Source organism: Pelophylax lessonae (assembly GCF_965119305.1).
Source record: "Pelophylax lessonae genome assembly, chromosome: 13".
NCBI lineage: Eukaryota > Metazoa > Chordata > Amphibia > Anura > Ranidae > Pelophylax > Pelophylax lessonae.
The window spans coordinates 12725266-12742932 of NC_138780.1; the positions used below are offsets into that span (position 1 = coordinate 12725266).

A 17667-nucleotide genomic window follows, 5' to 3' on the forward strand; every position below is an offset into this window, starting at 1 on the left:
TGTAAACAAAGCCGCCTGTCATTCTCCCCTGTGTAAAAATGGAGATCAGAAGGTTCTACTATGTAGGACCGTTGATCACTGTTCTTACACCAGTAGCCATGTCCAATCACAGTTAGAAACACGCCCCTAGGACACACTTAACCCCTCCTTCCCCAATACAGTTAACCCCTTCCCTGCCAGTGTCATTTTTACAGTAACAGTGCATATGTATAGCACTGATTACTGTAGTAATGTCACTGGTAACCCCAAAAGTTTTAAAAATGTCAGTAAAGGGTCCGATCTGTCCGCCGCAATGTCGCAGTCCCGCAAAAAAAATCGCAGATCGCCGCTATTACTCATTAAAAAAAAAACACCAAAAATGACAAAAATCTTTCCCTTTGTTATTAAACGCGATAACTTTTGCGCAAACCAATCAAAATACCCTTTTTGCGATTTTTTTTACCAAACATAGGTAGCATAAAACAAATTGGCCGAAAATGTTAAAAAATTTTGATTTTTACATTTTTTTTGGGGAATTTCATATAAAAAAAATGTGAAAAATATTGTTATTTTTGCAAAATTGACGCTCTTTTTTTGTTTATAGCGCATGATCAAAAAATCGCACAGGTGATCAAATACCACCAAAAGAAAGCTCTGTTTGTGGGGAAAAAAAGGACGTCAAATTCGTTTAGGTACAGCGTCGCATGACTGCGCAATTGTCCGTTAAATTCACACAGTAACAAATCGCAAAAAACCCCCTGGTCATGAAGGGGGTAAAATCTTCCGGGGCTTAAGTGGTTAAGGAAACCCCCAAATTTTGGTAGCAGCCCCGCGTTTTGTTACGTGAAAAATGCAGCCGAATGCAAAACGCGCTTAAAAAGGTATTTGAGCGACTTTGGCGCAGTTGTTGCGCACAGGGAAGCCCATTGAAGTGGATGGGCTTCACAAGCGACGCGTCAAGCGGGTGTAAATGGGACCTCGAAGGCGTCACAAGTTTATTCTGGAAAAAACGATCGCCCAAATGACTTGAGAATATATCAGAGGGAGTCGTCGCCTCTCTGGGTCCAGCACAAGGCAGACGCTCCCTTATTGGAAGCAGTGGAGGAGGGGGTTGTTGTCAGTCGGTGCCTGGGCCCTGCCATGTGACATCACAGGAGATCTGCAGCTACATTGTTGCAGAGTCCAGGTCAGTAGTAATCCAGGCTGAGAGTTCGGTCAGCTTGGAGAGGATCAGAGCCTCTGTGGGGTACAATAGTGGGGGTCACACTGGTGGCCAGAAAGGGAGAGATTGGCTGCAGGGTATCTAATAGTCATCAGATGTCTATATGTCACCATGCTGATTGCTATTACTTTAGGGTTGTTGGTTTTGTACTCTAATTTGGGGGCGTCTAGTCTAGAATTTCACGCCGATTCTGGTGCTGTTAGCAATGATGGTCTTCAGCGTAGACCAGGGGTCTCCACACTTTACTGTCCTTCAGACTTTTGACATTATTGGTGCCATTTGGAGAAATTGTGCCCCCATATTGATGTAATTGGAAGTAATTTTACCCCATTATTGGTGTCATTGGGAGGCAGACCCAGGAACTCAGCACAGGGATGGAGGGAACCCCTCATAATGGGCACAGCAGGTGTACAGACCCAGGAACTCAGCACAGGGATGGAGGGAACCCCTCATAATGGGCACAGCAGGTGTACAGACCCAGGAACTCAGCACAGGGATGGTGGGAACCCCTCATAATGGGCACAGCTGGGGTACAGACCCAGGAACTCAGAACAGGGATGGTGGGAACCCCTCATAATGGGCACAGCAGGTGTAGAGACTCGGGAACTCAGCACAGGGATGGAGGGAACCCCTCATAATGGGCACAGCAGGTGTACAGACCCGGGAACTCAGCACAGGGATGGTGGGAACCTCTCATAATGGGCACAGCAGGTGTAGAGACCCGGGAACTCAGCACAGGGATGGAGGGAACCCCTCATAATGGGCACAGCAGATGTACAGACCCGGGAACTCAGCACAGGGATGGTGGGAACCCCTCATAATGGGCACAGCAGGTGTAGAGACCCGGGAACTCAGCACAGGGATGGTGGGGACCCCTCATAATGGGCACAGCAGGTGTAGAGACCCGGGAACTCAGCACAGGGAGGGAGGGAACCCCTCATAATGGGCACAGCAGGTGTACAGACCAAGAAACTCAGCACAGGAATGGTGGGAACCCCTCATAATGGGCACAGCAGGTGTACAGACCCGGGAACTCAACATAGGGATGGTGGGAACCCCTCATAATGGGCACAGCAGGTGTACAGACCCGGGAACTCAGAACAGGGATGGTGGGAACCCCTCATAATGGGCACAACAGATGTAGAGACCTGGGAACTCAGCACAGGGATGGAGGGAACCCCTCATAATGGGCACAGCAGGTGTATAGACCCGGGAACTCAGCACAGGGATGGTGGGAACCCCTCATAATGGGCACAGCAGGTGTACAGACCCGGGAACTCAGCACAGGGATGGTGGGAACCCCTCATAATGGGCACAGCAGGTGTACAGACCCGGGAACTCAGCACAGGGATGGTGGGAACCCCTCATAATGGGCACAGCAGGTGTACAGACCCAGGAACTCAGCACAGGGATGGTGGGAACCCCTCATAATGGGCACAGCAGGTGTACAGACCCAGCAACTCAACATAGGGATGCAGCCTCTTCCTGTCTCCATGGACTCAAGCGATGCCCACATGGTAATTCTCAGGGCGGGTTTCCTAATGGTGACCACAATGGACCATGCCTGTGTAATGTGTATACAGAAATTGCCCCTTGAAGTCATTGGAAGCCTATGTGACAAGGTGACAACGCAGCAGAACAATTGAGAAACCGGAACAGAGCGTTGTCACCCTACAGGAAGTGCCTGAACAGGGACCTCCATGGCGGGATCACCAGGGATGTTTTTTTTTTTTTTTTAAAACGACTTTTGAAAATAGATTACCATGGTAAAGCTTCTATAAAGGATCGCCCTTTCCGGGGTCATGGTACACCCCTTCCAGCGTAGGATCTATATATACACTGACAGCTGTGTATACTGTGCTATATATATCCTCATTTAGTGAATGATTTTTTTTTTTTTTACCTTGGGTCACATGACCGGAAATTAACTTTGCTGCCCAGCACCCCATGTAAGTGCCGCCCTGCAGGCAGTACAAACACTTTTATTATTCCAGATGCAGCCGCATTTACAGGGTCTGTCCTTTTAAAAAAGAATATTTTGGCTGTGGGTGGAGCTTGAATTTGCCGCCAATATTATATATAGATTCTTGGTGCCGCAGTAGTGAACTTTGTACTCTGCTTCGAGTAGTCTCACTCCTGCTGCAGTAGGCACGATGTATAGGTTAATAGTGGGTTTTTGAATGAATCTAAAGCTCATATGACTGTAGCCAGCATGCTGGAAATTCTTTCTGAGAGGTGCAGTAAAATACCCTCTAAGGCTGCATTCACAATGCAGCGTTGTGTTTTTGAGCATTTCTTTTAAGCGTTTGTGTACAGCATTTTTGAGCTTTGACGTTTTTTGATTAGCCAATAGAGAGGAATATAATTTGCTTCATCATTTGTTGCTATGTTTTTCACATTTTTTTTAGCTGCTTTTATTTATTATTTTTATTTTTTTTTTATTATTATTACTTTTTTTGTAAGGGGTTAAAGGTTAGAGTTGGGGGTAATGTATTTATATTTATTATTTATGTATTTATTTATTTTGTTGGGTTAGGGTTTAGGATTAGGGTTAAGGGTTAATGTTTTTATTTTATTTATGTTTGTTATTATTTATTTATTTAATGTATTATATTTTTTTTTTTTGTTTGTTTGTTTGTTTGTTTGTTTGTTTATTTACTTAGTGTTTATTTTGTAAGGTTAGAGATTAGGGTTAGGGGTTAATATTAGGGTAAATGTTTGGGGTTAGTGTTTTTTTTAATTATTTTATTTTTTTGTTATTTTAATATGTATTTATTATTATTAATATTATTTACTTATTTATTTATTTTTTTTTTAAATTATTTATTTACTTATTTATTTATTTTTTCAAGGTTAGGGGTTATGGTTTAATATTAGGCTTAGGGGTTAAAGTTAAGGTTTTGGATTAGGTTTAGAGGGTTTATATTCGGGTTAAGGGTTGGGTATAGTGTTTTTATTTAATGTATTATTTGTTTGTTTGTTTGTTTTTTTTAATTATTTATTTACTTTGTGTTTATTTTGTTGGGTTAGTGGGTAAGGTTGGAGATTAGAGTTAGGGGATTAATATTAGGGTAAAGAGTTGGGGTTAGAGTTTTTTTATTTATTATTGTTTATTTACTTATTTATTTTTTAAGGTTAGGGGTTAAGGTTAGAGTTGGGGGTTACAGTGTAACTTTAGGCTTAGGGGTTAAGGTTAGGGCTTAGGGGGTTTAGATTAGGTTTAAGGGTTGGTTTTGTGTTTTTTTTATTTTTTTTTTTATTTAATGTATTATTTGTTTATTTACTTAGTGTTTATTTTTTTGGGTTAGGGGGTAATATTAGGGTAAAGGGTTGTGGTTAGTATGTTGTTTTTATTTATTTTTGTTATTTTAATATGTATTTATTATTATTATTATATTATTATTTATTTATTTATTTTTGTAGGTTAGGGGTCAAGGTTAGAGTAAGGGGTTATGGTTTAATATTAGGCTTAGGGGTTAAGGTTAGGGTTTAGGATTAGGTTTAGGGGGGTTATATTAGGGCTAAGGGTTGGGGTTAGTGTTTTTTTAATATATTATTTGTTTATCTTATTTTATTTAATTAGTGCTTATTTTGTTGGGTTAGGGTTTAGGATTAGGGTTAAGGGTTAGTGTTTTTATTTTATTTATGTTTGTTATTATTTATTTATTTAATGTATTATTTTTTTATGTTTTTTTTTGTTTGTTTATTTACTTAGTGTTTATTTTGTTGAGTTAGGGGGTAAGGTTAGAGATTAGCGCTAGGGGTTAATATTAGGGTAAATGTTTGGGGTTAGTGTTTTTTTTAATTATTTTATTTTTTTGTTATTTTAATATGTATTTATTATTATTAATATTATTTATTTACTTATTTATTTATTTTTTCAAGGTTAGGGGTTATGGTTTAATATTAGGCTTAGGGGTTAAAGTTAAGGTTTTGGATTAGGTTTAGAGGGTTTATATTCGGGTTAAGTGTTGGGTATAGTGTTTTTATTTAATGTATTATTTGTTTGTTTGTTTTTTTAATTATTTATTTACTTAGTGTTTATTTTGTTGGGTTAGTGGGTAAGGTTGGAGATTAGGGTTAGGGGATTAATATTAGGCTAAAGAGTTGGGGTTAGAGTTTTTTTATTTATTATTGTTTATTTACTTATTTTTTAAGGTTAGGGGTTAAGGTTAGAGTTGGGGGTTTCAGTTTAACTTTAGGCTTAGGGGTTAAGGTTAGGGCTTAGGGGGTTTAGATTAGGTTTAAGGGTTGGCTTTGTGGTTTTTTGTTTTATTTAATGTATTATTTGTTTATTTATTTTTTATTTATTTACTTAGTGTTTATTTTTTTGGGTTAAGGGGTAAGGTTAGCGATTAGGGTTAGGGGGTAATATTAGGGTAAAGGGTTGTGGTTAGTATGTTGTTTTTATTTATTTTTGTTATTTTAATGTGTATTTTTTATTATTATTATTATTATTATTATATTTTTATTTATTTATTTTTGTAGGTTAGGGGTTAAGGTTAGAGTAAGGGGTTATGGTTTAATATTAGGCTTAGGGGTTAAGGTTAGGGTTTAGGATTAGGTTTAGGGGGGTTATATTAGGGCTAAGGGTTGGGGTTAGTGTTTTTTTAATGTATTATTTGTTTATCTTATTTTATTTAATTAGTGCTTATTTTGTTGGGTTAGGGTTAGAGATTAGGGTTAGGGGATTAATATTAGGCTAAAGAGTTGGGGTTAGAGTTTTTTTATTTATTATTGTTTATTTACTTATTTTTTAAGGTTAGGGGTTAAGGTTAGAGTTGGGGGTTACAGTTTAACTTTAGGCTTAGGGGTTAAGGTTAGGGCTTAGGGGGCTTAGATTAGGTTTAAGGGTTGGTTTTGTGTTTTTTTTTTTTGTTTTTGTTTTATTTAATGTATTATTTGTTTATTTATTTTTTATTTATTTACTTAGTGTTTATTTTTTTGGGTTAGGGGGTAAGGTTAGCGATTAGGGTCAGGGGGGTAATATTAGGGTAAAGGGTTGTGGTTAGTATGTTGTTTTTATTTATTTTTGTTATTTTAATATGTATTTTTTATTATTATTATTATTATTATTATTATTTATTTATTTATTTTTGTAGGTTAGGGGTTAAGGTTAGAGTAAGGGGTTATGGTTTAATATTAGGCGTAGGGGTTAAGGTTAGGGTTTAGGTTTAGGGGGGTTATATTAGGGCTAAGGGTTGGGGTTAGTGTTTTTTTTATGTATTATTTGTTTATCTTATTTTATTTAATTAGTGCTTATTTTGTTGGGTTAGGGTTAGAGATTAGGGTTAGGGGGTTATCAATAGGGTAAAAGGTTGGGTTGAGTGTTTTTTTATTTATTATTGTTTATTTACTTATTTATTTTTTAAGGTTAGAGTTGGGGGTTACAGTTTAACTTTAGGCTTAGGGGTTAAGGTTAGGGTTTAGGGGGTTTAGATTAGGTTTAAGGGTTGGTTTTGTGTTTTTTTTTTTTTGTTTTATTTAATGTATTATTTGTTTATTTATTTTTTATTTATTTACTTAGTGTTTATTTTTTTGGGTTAGGGGGTAAGGCTAGTGATTAGGGTTAGGGGGTAATATTAGGGTAAAGGGTTGTGGTTAGTATGTTGTTTTTATTTATTTTTGTTATTTTAATATGTATTTATTATTATTATTATTATATTATTATTTATTTATTTATTTTTTTAGGTTAGGGGTCAAGGTTAGAGTAAGGGGTTATTTATTAACTTGTGTATTTTTTTTTATTTTTTATTTTTTGGATTAAGGTTGGGGTTTAATATTAGGGTTATGGGTTAATTTTACATTAATGGTCAGGGTTCGTGTTTTTTTATTTTATTTATTTTTGTTATTTATTTTAGTTTCTTATTTATTTTATTATTTATTGATATTTAGTTATTGCATTTGAGCAGACAAACGCTCAAAAACGCGTGACACAACGCACTAAAGTGCTCAAAAACTCTCGAATCAAGCATTTCCATGGAACCAAAAATGTTTACAAAATGCACCAATCTGTCCGATTTGAGCTGCAAAAAACATTTTCCAGAACTTGTAGTGGAGGTGTGAACCAAATCCAGAGAATAATTGATTTTTTTGTTCTCCTTCAGTATTTTGGAGCTTCAAGCTACAAAACGCTGGGGTGTGAATGGGGCCTTAGGGTTTGGACTTAGTAAAGGGTGTACAAGCTGATAGGTCCACCTCGAGGTAGAAGCCCCCTATGTTTTGTGGTGATGGAGTTTTGCAGTGAACTTGTTCCTTCCATTTGTCTCCTGCCCAGGCACAGCGATGCCCCCGGTACCACCTCACAATTTCTCTTGGGTAGAGCCGGGACTCCTGGCCGGCATGGCCATGCCTCGTCTCCCAGCACATTATGAGTACATGTACGAAAATGGCATCCGACATCTGGTGACCCTGACAGAGCACAAACCGCCGTACCACGACACCTGCCCGGGAATCACCCTCCACCGGATTCGGATCGTTGACTTCTGTCCACCCAGTCTGGAGCAGATCAAAACGTTCCTCAAGATTGTGGACGATGCCAAGACCAAGGGAGAGGTGAGAGGACTCTACTCCTTCCCCTAACTCTCCTCTACTCTACTCTTCTCTGCTGGAGGACTCTACTCCTTCTCCTAACTCTCCTCTATTCTTCTCTGCTGGAGGACTCTACTCCTTCCCCTAACTCTCCTCTACTCTTCTCTGCTGGAGGACTCTACTCCTTCCCCTAACTCTCCTCTACTCTTCTCTGTTGGAAGACTCTACTCCTTCCCCTAACTCTCCTCTACTCTACTCTTCTCTGCTGGAGGACTCTACTCCTTCTCCTAACTCTCCTCTATTCTTCTCTGCTGGAGGACTCTACTCCTTCCCCTAACTCTCCTCTACTCTTCTCTGCTGGAGGACTCTACTCCTTCCCCTAACTCTCCTCTACTCTTCTCTGTTGGAAGACTCTACTCCTTCCCCTAACTCTACTCTACTCTACTCTTCTCTGTTGGAAGACTCTACTCCTTCCCCTAACTCTACTCTACTCTACTCTTCTCTGCTGGAGGACTCTACTCCTTCTCCTAACTCTCCTCTACTCTACTCTTCTCTGCTGGAGGACTCTACTCCTTCCCCTAACTCTCCTCTACTCTTCTCTGCTGGAGGACTCTACTCCTTCCCCTAACTCTCCTCTACTCTTCTCTGCTGGAGGACTCTACTCCTTCCCCTAACTCTCCTCTACTCTTCTCTGTTGGAAGACTCTACTCCTTCCCCTAACTCTACTCTACTCTACTCTTCTCTGTTGGAAGACTCTACTCCTTCCCCTAACTCTACTCTACTCTACTCTTCTCTGCTGGAGGACTCTACTCCTTCCCCTAACTCTCCTCTACTCTTCTCTGCTGGAGGACTCTACTCCTTCCCCTAACTCTCCTCTACTCTTCTCTGCTGGAGGACTCTACTCCTTCCCCTAACTCTCCTCTACTCTTCTCTGTTGGAAGACTCTACTCCTTCCCCTAACTCTACTCTACTCTACTCTTCTCTGTTGGAAGACTCTACTCCTTCCCCTAACTCTACTCTACTCTACTCTTCTCTGCTGGAGGACTCTACTCCTTCCCCTAACTCTCCTCTGTGCTTACTGACGTGTGTGGGGGGAGGGGACTGTGTGACACAGACAGAGATCGCAGGTTCAGCTATGCTGAATCCTGTGATCTGTCCCTGTCTGTCACATAGGAGATCCGCCCGCTTGGTTTACACAATTGGGCGGATTTCCTCACTCGATCCCCGACGATCGGGGAAGAGCGACGGTGATCACCGCACTCTCCTCCCCTGGCCCGACTCCCGCTGTGTCTGAATACAGCGGGGGCGAGCCTCCGGCGGTGCGATAGAGGTCTGGTGACGTAGGTCTACGTCGCTGGACGATAACGAGCCACTTTGCCGCAGTACCAGTTCGGTGAGCGGTCGGCAAGGGGTTAAACTTCTCCACAACTTTATCCCTGACCTGTCTGGTGTGTTCCTTGGCCCTCGTGATGCTGTTTGTTCACTAAGGTTCTCTAACAAACCTCTGAGGGCTTCACAGAACAGCTGTAGTTATACTGAAATTAAATTAGACACAGGTGGACTCTATTTACTAATTAGGTGACTTCTGGAGGCAATTGGTTCCACTGGATATTAGTTAGAGGTATCAGAGTAATGGGGGGCTGAATAAAAATGCCCCCCCATACTTTTCAGATATTTATTTGTAAAAACTTTTGAAAACCATTTATCATTTTCCTTCCACTTCACAATTATGTGCCACTTTGTGTCAGTCTATCACGTAAAATTACAATAAAATATATTTACCTTTTTGGTTGTAACATGACAAAATGTGGACAATTTCAAGGGGTATGAATACTTTTTCAAGGCAGTGTAATGCTGGCCATACACTACGAAAAATTGGCCAAAATTCGGTCATTTGGACAGTCCGTTCGTTTGTCGGCCAGTCAATGGACACCAATCTGTAATCGGTTGTTACGTTTTTGAGCCGGAAAATCGAAGAAGAACTTTGGAAATTTTCTGCCGAACGAACGATAAATTAAAAAAACAAACAAAAAACTGAATAATGTATGTCCATTGAACGATTTATCATACTATTGTTTGTTCTCGTGGTCGAGTGTTCGTTTTTCGAAAATGAGTTTGAACGATTTTTCGTCTAGTGTATGGCCAGCATAACTCTCCTCTCCTGAAATACTGTGCACTGCTGGAGGACTCTGCTCCTTCCTCTATAACTCTCCTCTCCTGAAATACTCTGCACTGCTGGAGGACTCTGCTCCTTCCTCTATAACTCTCCTCTCCTGAAATGCTCTGCACTGCTGGAGGACTCTGCTCCTTCCTCTATAACTCTCCTCTCCTGAAATGCTCTGCACTGCTGGAGGACTCTGCTCCTTCCTCTATAACTCTCCTCTCCTGAAATACTCTGCTCTGCTGGAGGACTCTGCTCCTTCCTCTATAACTCTCCTCTCCTGAAATGCTCTGCACTGCTGGAGGACTCTGCTCCTTCCTCTAACTCTGCTCTCCTGAAATACTCTGCACTGCTGGAGGACTCTGCTCCTTCCTCTATATAACTCCCCTCTGATGAAATACTCTGCACTGCTGGAGGACTCTGCTCCTTCCTCTATAACTCTACTCTGCTGGAGGACTCTGCTCCTTTTTCTATAACTCTCCTCTCCTGAATTACTCTGCTCTGCTGGAGGTCTCTGCTCCTTCCTCTATAACTCTCCTCTCCTGAAATGCTCTGCACTGCTGGAGGACTCTGCTCCTTCCTCTATAACTCTCCTCTCCTGAAATACTCTGCACTGCTGGAGGACTCTGCTCCTTCCTCTATAACTCTCCTCTCCTGAAATGCTCTGCACTGCTGGAGGACTCTGCTCCTTCCTGTATCCAACTTTCCTCTCCTGAAATACTCTACTCTGCTGCAGGACTCTGCTCCTTCCTCTATCCAACTATCCTCTCCTGAATTACTCTGCTCTGCTAGAGGACTCTGCTCCTTCCTCTATAACTCTACTCTGCTGGAGGACTCTGCTCCTTCCTCTATCCAACTCTTCTCTCCTGAAATACTCTGCACTGCTGGAGGACTCTGCTTCTTCCTCTATCCAACTATTCTCTCCCGAAATACTCTACTCTGCTGGAGGACTCTGCTCCTTCCTCTATCCAACTCTCCTCTCCTGAAATACTCTGCTTTGCTGGAGGACTCTGCTCCTTCCTCTATATAACTCTCCTCTCCTGAAATACTCTGCACTGCTGGAGGACTCTGCTCCTTCCTCTATCCAACTCTCCTCTCCTGAAATACTCTGCTCTGCCGCAGGACTCTGCTCCTTCCTCTATCCAACTCTCCTCTCTTGAAATTCTCTGCTCTGCTGCAGGACTCTGCTCCTTCCTCTATCCAACTCTCCTCTCTTGAAATTCTCTGCTCTGCTGGAGGACTCTGCTCCTTCCTCCATAACTCTCCTCTCCTGAAATACTCTACTCTGCTGCAGGACTCTGCTCCTTCCTCTATCCAACTCTTCTCTCCTGAAATACTCTGCTGTGCTGGTTGTAGCATGGTTGTAGGACTCTGCTCCTTCTTCTATCTAACATTGATGGTGTGTATTTGTTACAGGCCGTTGGAGTCCATTGCATGCACGGTTTCGGACGGACCGGCACCATGTTGGCGTGTTACCTGGTAAAGACGAAGAAGATCACCGGAGTGGACGCCATCAATGAAATCCGCCAAATTCGGCGCGGATCCATAGAGACAACTGAGCAGGAAAAATCAGTTATCCAATTTCACCATCACATTAAGTAATTGGAGGATGTAGGGCAACCAACAACATCTCGGATCAATTCCTCGGAGCAAAAACCATTCATTGACTGTATCAATTCCATTAAAAGTAACACTTGACTATTTTCTGGAAGCAAATGAACTGAACCACCTGTTGTGTCTTTTATTTTACTTATTTCAGTTCTAGGGGGATTCTGCAGAGCTGAGTCAGCACCCCGGGCTCCTTACATGTCTCAGATGCTGCAAGTATCTCCTTGCCGTATTTTATTGACCGCTTGGAAGTTTTTGTTGTTTTTGTCCAACTTTGTGTGTCCCAGCACCTCGTCTCACATCCCTCATAATCTAAAATAAATATGCACACAGGGATGGTGGGAACCCCTCATAATGGGCACAGCAGGTGTACAGACCCGGGAACTCAGCACAGGGATGGTGGGAACTCCTCATAATGGGCACAGCAGGTATACAGACCCGAAAACTCAGCTCAGGGAGGGAGTGAACCCCTCATAATGGGCACAGCAGGCGTACAGAACCGGTAACTTGGAACAGGGATGGTGGGAACTCCTCATAATGGGCACAGCAGGTGAGAAGTCCCAGGAACTCAGCACAGGGATTGTGGGAACCACTTATAATGGTGACAACAGGTGGGCAGACTTGGGAACTCAGCCCTGGGATGTGGGAACCCCTCATAAGGTGTCAGGGGGAGCTTTGTCACATTGCAAAAGAAAAAAAATCTATACACTGCTCAAAAAAATTAAAGGAACACTTTGAAAACACATCAGATCTGAATAGGGAAAATATCATGCTGGATATCTATACTGGTATGGACTGGGTAATGTGTTAGGATCTATACTGGTATGGACTGGGTAATGTGTTAGGATCTATACTGGTAAGGACTGGGTAATGTGTTAGGCTCTGTACTGGTATGGACTGGGTAATTTGTTAGGATCTATGCTGGTATGGACTGGGCAATGTGTTAGGATCTATACTGGTACGGACTGGGTAATGTGTTAGGATCTATACTGGTATGGACTGGGTAATGTGGTAGGATCTATACTGCTATGGACTGGGTAATGCGTTAGGATCTATACTGGTACGGACTGGGTAATGTGTTATGATCCATACTGGTACGGACTGGGTAATGTGTTAGGATCTATACTGGTATGGACTGGGTAATGCGTTAGGATCTATACTGGTATGGACTGGGTAATGTGTTAGGCTCTGTACTGGTATGGACTGGGTAATGTGGTAGGATCTATACTGGTATGGACTGGGTAATGCGTTAGGATCTATACTGGTATGGACTGGGTAATGCGTTAGGATCTATACTGGTATGGACTGGGTAATGCGTTAGGATCTATACTAGTATGGACTGGGTAATGCGTTAGGATCTATACTGGTATGGACTGGGTAATGCGTTAGGATCTATACTAGTACGGACTGGGTAATGTGTTAGGATCTATACTGGTATGGACTGGGTAATGTGCTATGATCTATAATGGTTTGGACTGGGTAGTGGGTTAGGAAGGAAAGGATGTCACATGTTTGATGGAAATGAAAATTATCACCCTACAGAGGGCTGGATTCAAAGACACCCCGAAAATCAAAGTGAAAAAATGATGCAGCAGGCTCGTCCATTTTGCTGAAATTTAATTGCAGGAAGTTAGAATGGTCCTCAGTAGTTTGTATGGCCCCCACGTGCTTATATGAATGCCTGACAATGTCGGGGGATGCTCCTAATGAGATGACGGATGGTGTCCTGGGGTATTTCCTCCCAGATCTGGACCAGGGCATCACTGAGCTCCTGAACAGGCTGAGGTGCAACCTGGTGGCGTTGGATGGACTGAAACATAATGTCCCAGAGGTGTTCTATTAGATTTGGGTCAGGCGAGTGTTGGGGCCATTCAATGGTATCAATTCCTTCATCCTCCAGGAACTGGCTGCATACTCTCACCACATGAGGCCGGGCATTGTTGTGCATCAGGAGGAACCCAGGACCCACTGCACCAGTGTAGGGTCTGACAATGGGTCCAAGGATTTCATCTCAATACCTAATGGCAGTCAGGGTTCCATTGTCTAGCCTGTAGAGATCTGTGCATCCCTCCATGGATTTGCCCCCCCAGACCATCACTGACCCACCACCCAACCGGTCATGCTGAACGATGTTACAGGCAGCCTAACGTTCTCCACGGCTTCTCCAGACCCTTTCACATCTGTCACATGTGCTCAGGGTGAACCTGCTCTCATCTGTGAAAAACACAGGGTGCCAGTGTTGGACCTCCCAATTCTGGTGTTCAATGGCAAATACCAATTGAGCTCCATCGTGGTTGGCAGTGAGCACAGCGCCCACTAGAGGACGTCGGGCCCTCAGGCCACCCTGATGAAGTCTGTTTCTGATTGTTTGGTCAGGGACATTCACACCAGTGTCCTGCTGGAGGTCATTTTGTAGGGCTCTGGCAGAGCTCATCCTGTTCCTCCTTACACAAAGGAGCAGATATCGGTCCTGCTGATGGGTTAAGGACCTTCTGCAGCCCTGTCCAACTCTCCTAGAGTAACTGCCGGTCTCCTGGAATCTCCTCCATGCTCCTGAGACTGTGCTGAGACACAGCAAACCTTCTGGCAATGGCATGTATTGATGTGCCATCCTGGAGGAGTTGGACTGCCTGTGCAACCTCTATAAGGTCCAGGTATCTCCTCATGCTACCAGTAGTGACACTGACCCTAGCCAAATGCAAAACTAGTGAAAAACAGTCAAGAAAGAGGAGTAGGGGGGAAAAAATGTCAGTGGCCTCCGCCTGTAAAAACATTCCTGTTTTGAAGCTAGTTTTATTGTTGCCCATCTAGTGCACCTGTTGTTATTTTCATTAACACCAAAGCAGCTGAAACAGATTAACAACCCCCTCTGCTACTTAACTGACCAGATCGATATCCCAGGAGTTTAATTGACTTGATGCTATAACTCTGATTAGAAAGTGTTCCTTTAATTTTTGTTGAGCAGTTTATATATATATATATATATATATATATAGTATATATATTAAACATAGCTCCTTCTCTGTTTAAAAAAACAAAATGAACACCGCTCCAATGTTTCCCCACCCATAGTCTGATCCTTTTCAGCAGCTAATACTCTGGTGAAGAAAATAGGACTTGTTCCAGGGACTCCTAATCCAGCTTTTTACATATGGATCGGGCATTACACATCACATGACCAGATGGGGGATTTGACCTCTTCCGCGTGGCTGAGTATATACTTCGGGATTATTGGGTATTGGCCGTTGTGTGACACCAGCCTGTGCTGTCATTATATCTGTACCACCGCCAAGCCTCACACCGCTACAATGCAATAACATGTCCATCTTTTTAAATAAAGGCTGCTTGTATTTAGAGGGGAACTCTAGACTTTTTCATTTTTAAAAAAATTACATATGGTAAAGCCATGTGATCTGACCGTATTCTTTAAACCCAAAACAAATAAAAAATAAATAAATGAATAGGAAAAAAAAATAAAAAAAAAAAAAAAAAAATATATATATATATATATATATATATATATATATATATATATACGTGTAATATATATATATATATAAATATAAGATATAATTAAAAAATATATCTATATCTATATATATATATATATATATAATATATTAGAGGGGAACTCTAGCCTTTTTCATTTTCAAAAAAATTACATATGGTAAAGCCATGTGATCTGACCGTATTCTTAAACCCAAAACAAATAAAAAATAAATAAATGAATAGAAAAAAAAAAAAATATATATATATATATATATATATATATATATATAAAAATATAAGATATAATTAAAAAATATATCTATATATCTATATCTATATATCTATATCTATATATATAATATATTAGAGGGGAACTCTAGCCTTTTTCATTTTCAAAAAAATTACATATGGTAAAGCCATGTGATCTGACCGTATTCTTAAACCCAAAACAAATAAAAAATAAATAAATGAATAGAAAAAAAAAAAAATAAAAAAAATATATATATATATATATATATATATAAATATAAGATATAATTAAAAAATATATCTATATATCTATATCTATCTATATATATAAAAAAGATATATACTGTGTATATGTATATATATATATATATATAAATATTAGAATTAACAAAAAAAATATATATATATATATATAAATATTAGATATAATTAACAAAAAAATAAAATAAATATATATATATATATATATATATATATATATATATATATATATATATATATATACAGTGGGTACGGAAAGTATTCAGACCCCCTTAAATTTTTCACTCTTTGTTATATTGCAGCCATTTGCTAAAATCATTTAAGTTCATTCTTCTTCCTCATGAATGTACACATAGCACCCCATACTGACAGAAAAACACAGAATTGTTGACATTGTTGCAGATTTATTAAAAAAGAAAAACTGAAATATCACATGGTCCTAAGTATTCAGACCCTTTGCTGTGACACTCATATATTTAACTCAGGTGCTTTCCATTTCTTCTGATCATCCTTGAGATGGTTCTACACCTTCATTTGAGTCCAGCTGTGTTTGATTATACTGATTGGACTTGATTAGGAAAGCCACACACCTGTCTATATAAGACCTTCCAGATCACAATGCATGTCAGAGCAAATGAGAATCATGAGTTTAAAGGAACTGCATGAAGAGCTCAGAGACAGAATTGTGGCAAGGCACAGATCTGGCCAAGGTTACAAAAAGATTTCTGCTGCACTTAAGGTTCCTAAGAGCACAGTGGCCTCCATAATCCTCAAATGGAAGACATTTGGGATGACCAGAACCCTTCCTAGAGCTGGCCATCCGGCCAAACTGAGCTATCGGGGGAGAAGAGCCTTGATGAGAGAGGTAAAGAAGAACCCAAAGATCACTGTGGCTGAGCTCCAGAGATGCAGTCAGGAGATGGGAGAAAGTTGTAGAAAGTCAACCATCACTGCAGCCCTCCACCAGTCGGGGCTTTATGGCAGAGTGGCCCGACGGAAGCCTCTCCTCAGTGTAAGACACATGAAAGCCCGCATGGAGCTTGCTAAAAAAACACCTGAAGGACTCCAAGATGGTGAGAAATAAGATTCTCTGGTCTGATGAGACCAAAATAGAACTTTTTGGCCTTAATTCTAAGCGGTATGTGTGGAGAAAACCAGGCACTGCTCATCACCTGTCCAATACAGTCCCAACAGTGAAGCATGGTGGTGGCAGCATCATGCTGTGGGGGTGTTTTTCAGCTGCAGGGACAGGACGACTGGTTGCAATCGAGGGAAAGATGAATGCGGCCAAGTACAGGGATATCCTGGACAAAAACCTTCTCCAGAGTGCTCTGGACCTCAGACTGGGCCGAAGGTTTACCTTCCAACAAGACAATGACCCTAAGCACACAGCTAAAATAACGAAGGAGTGGCTTCACAACAACTCCGTGACTGTTCTTGAATGGCCCAGCCAGAGCCCTGACTTAAACCCAATTGAGCATCTCTGGAGAGACCTAAAAATGGCTGTCCACCAACGTTTACCATCCAACCTGACAGAACTGGAGAGGATCTGCAAGGAGGAATGGCAGAGGATCCCCAAATCCAGGTGTGAAAGACTTGTTGCATCTTTCCCAAAAAGACTCCTGGCTGTATTAGATCAAAAGGGGGCTTCTACTAAATACTGAGCAAAGGGTCTGAATACTTAGGACCATGTGATATTACAGTTTTTCTTTTTTAATAAATCTGCAACAATGTCAACAATTCTGTGTTTTTCTGTCAGTATGGGGTGCTATGTGTACATTCATGAGGAAGAAGAATGAACCTAAATGATTTTAGCAAATGGCTGCAATATAACAAAGAGTGAAAAATTTAAGGGGGTCTGAATACTTTCCGTACCCACTGTATATATATTTTAGAGGGGAACTCTAGCCTTTTTCATTTTTAAAAAAAATCCCATATGGTAAAGCCATGTGATCTGAAAGTATTCTAAAATCTAAGACAAATAAAAAATAAATAAATAAATAAAATAAAAATAAAATATATATAAATATAAGATGTAATAAAAAAAATATATCTATATATATATATATATATATAATATATATATAAATAATATATATATATATATATGTATATATATATATATATATATATATATATATATATATGTGTATATATATATATATAT

The 17667-nt window shown here is 40.5% G+C and overlaps 1 protein-coding gene across 1 annotated transcript; it reads left to right on the forward strand.

Annotated features, from left to right (window-relative positions):
* Positions 1–1098: 1098 nt before the first annotated feature.
* Positions 1099–11503, forward strand: DUSP23 (dual specificity phosphatase 23). The gene is made up of 3 exons (XM_082242724.1): positions 1099–1161; positions 7476–7756; positions 11310–11503. Exons 2-3 carry the CDS (start codon positions 7487–7489, stop codon positions 11493–11495), a joined length of 456 nt encoding a protein of 151 aa, XP_082098850.1. The 5' UTR covers positions 1099–1161; positions 7476–7486; the 3' UTR covers positions 11496–11503.
* Positions 11504–17667: the final 6164 nt, after the last annotated feature.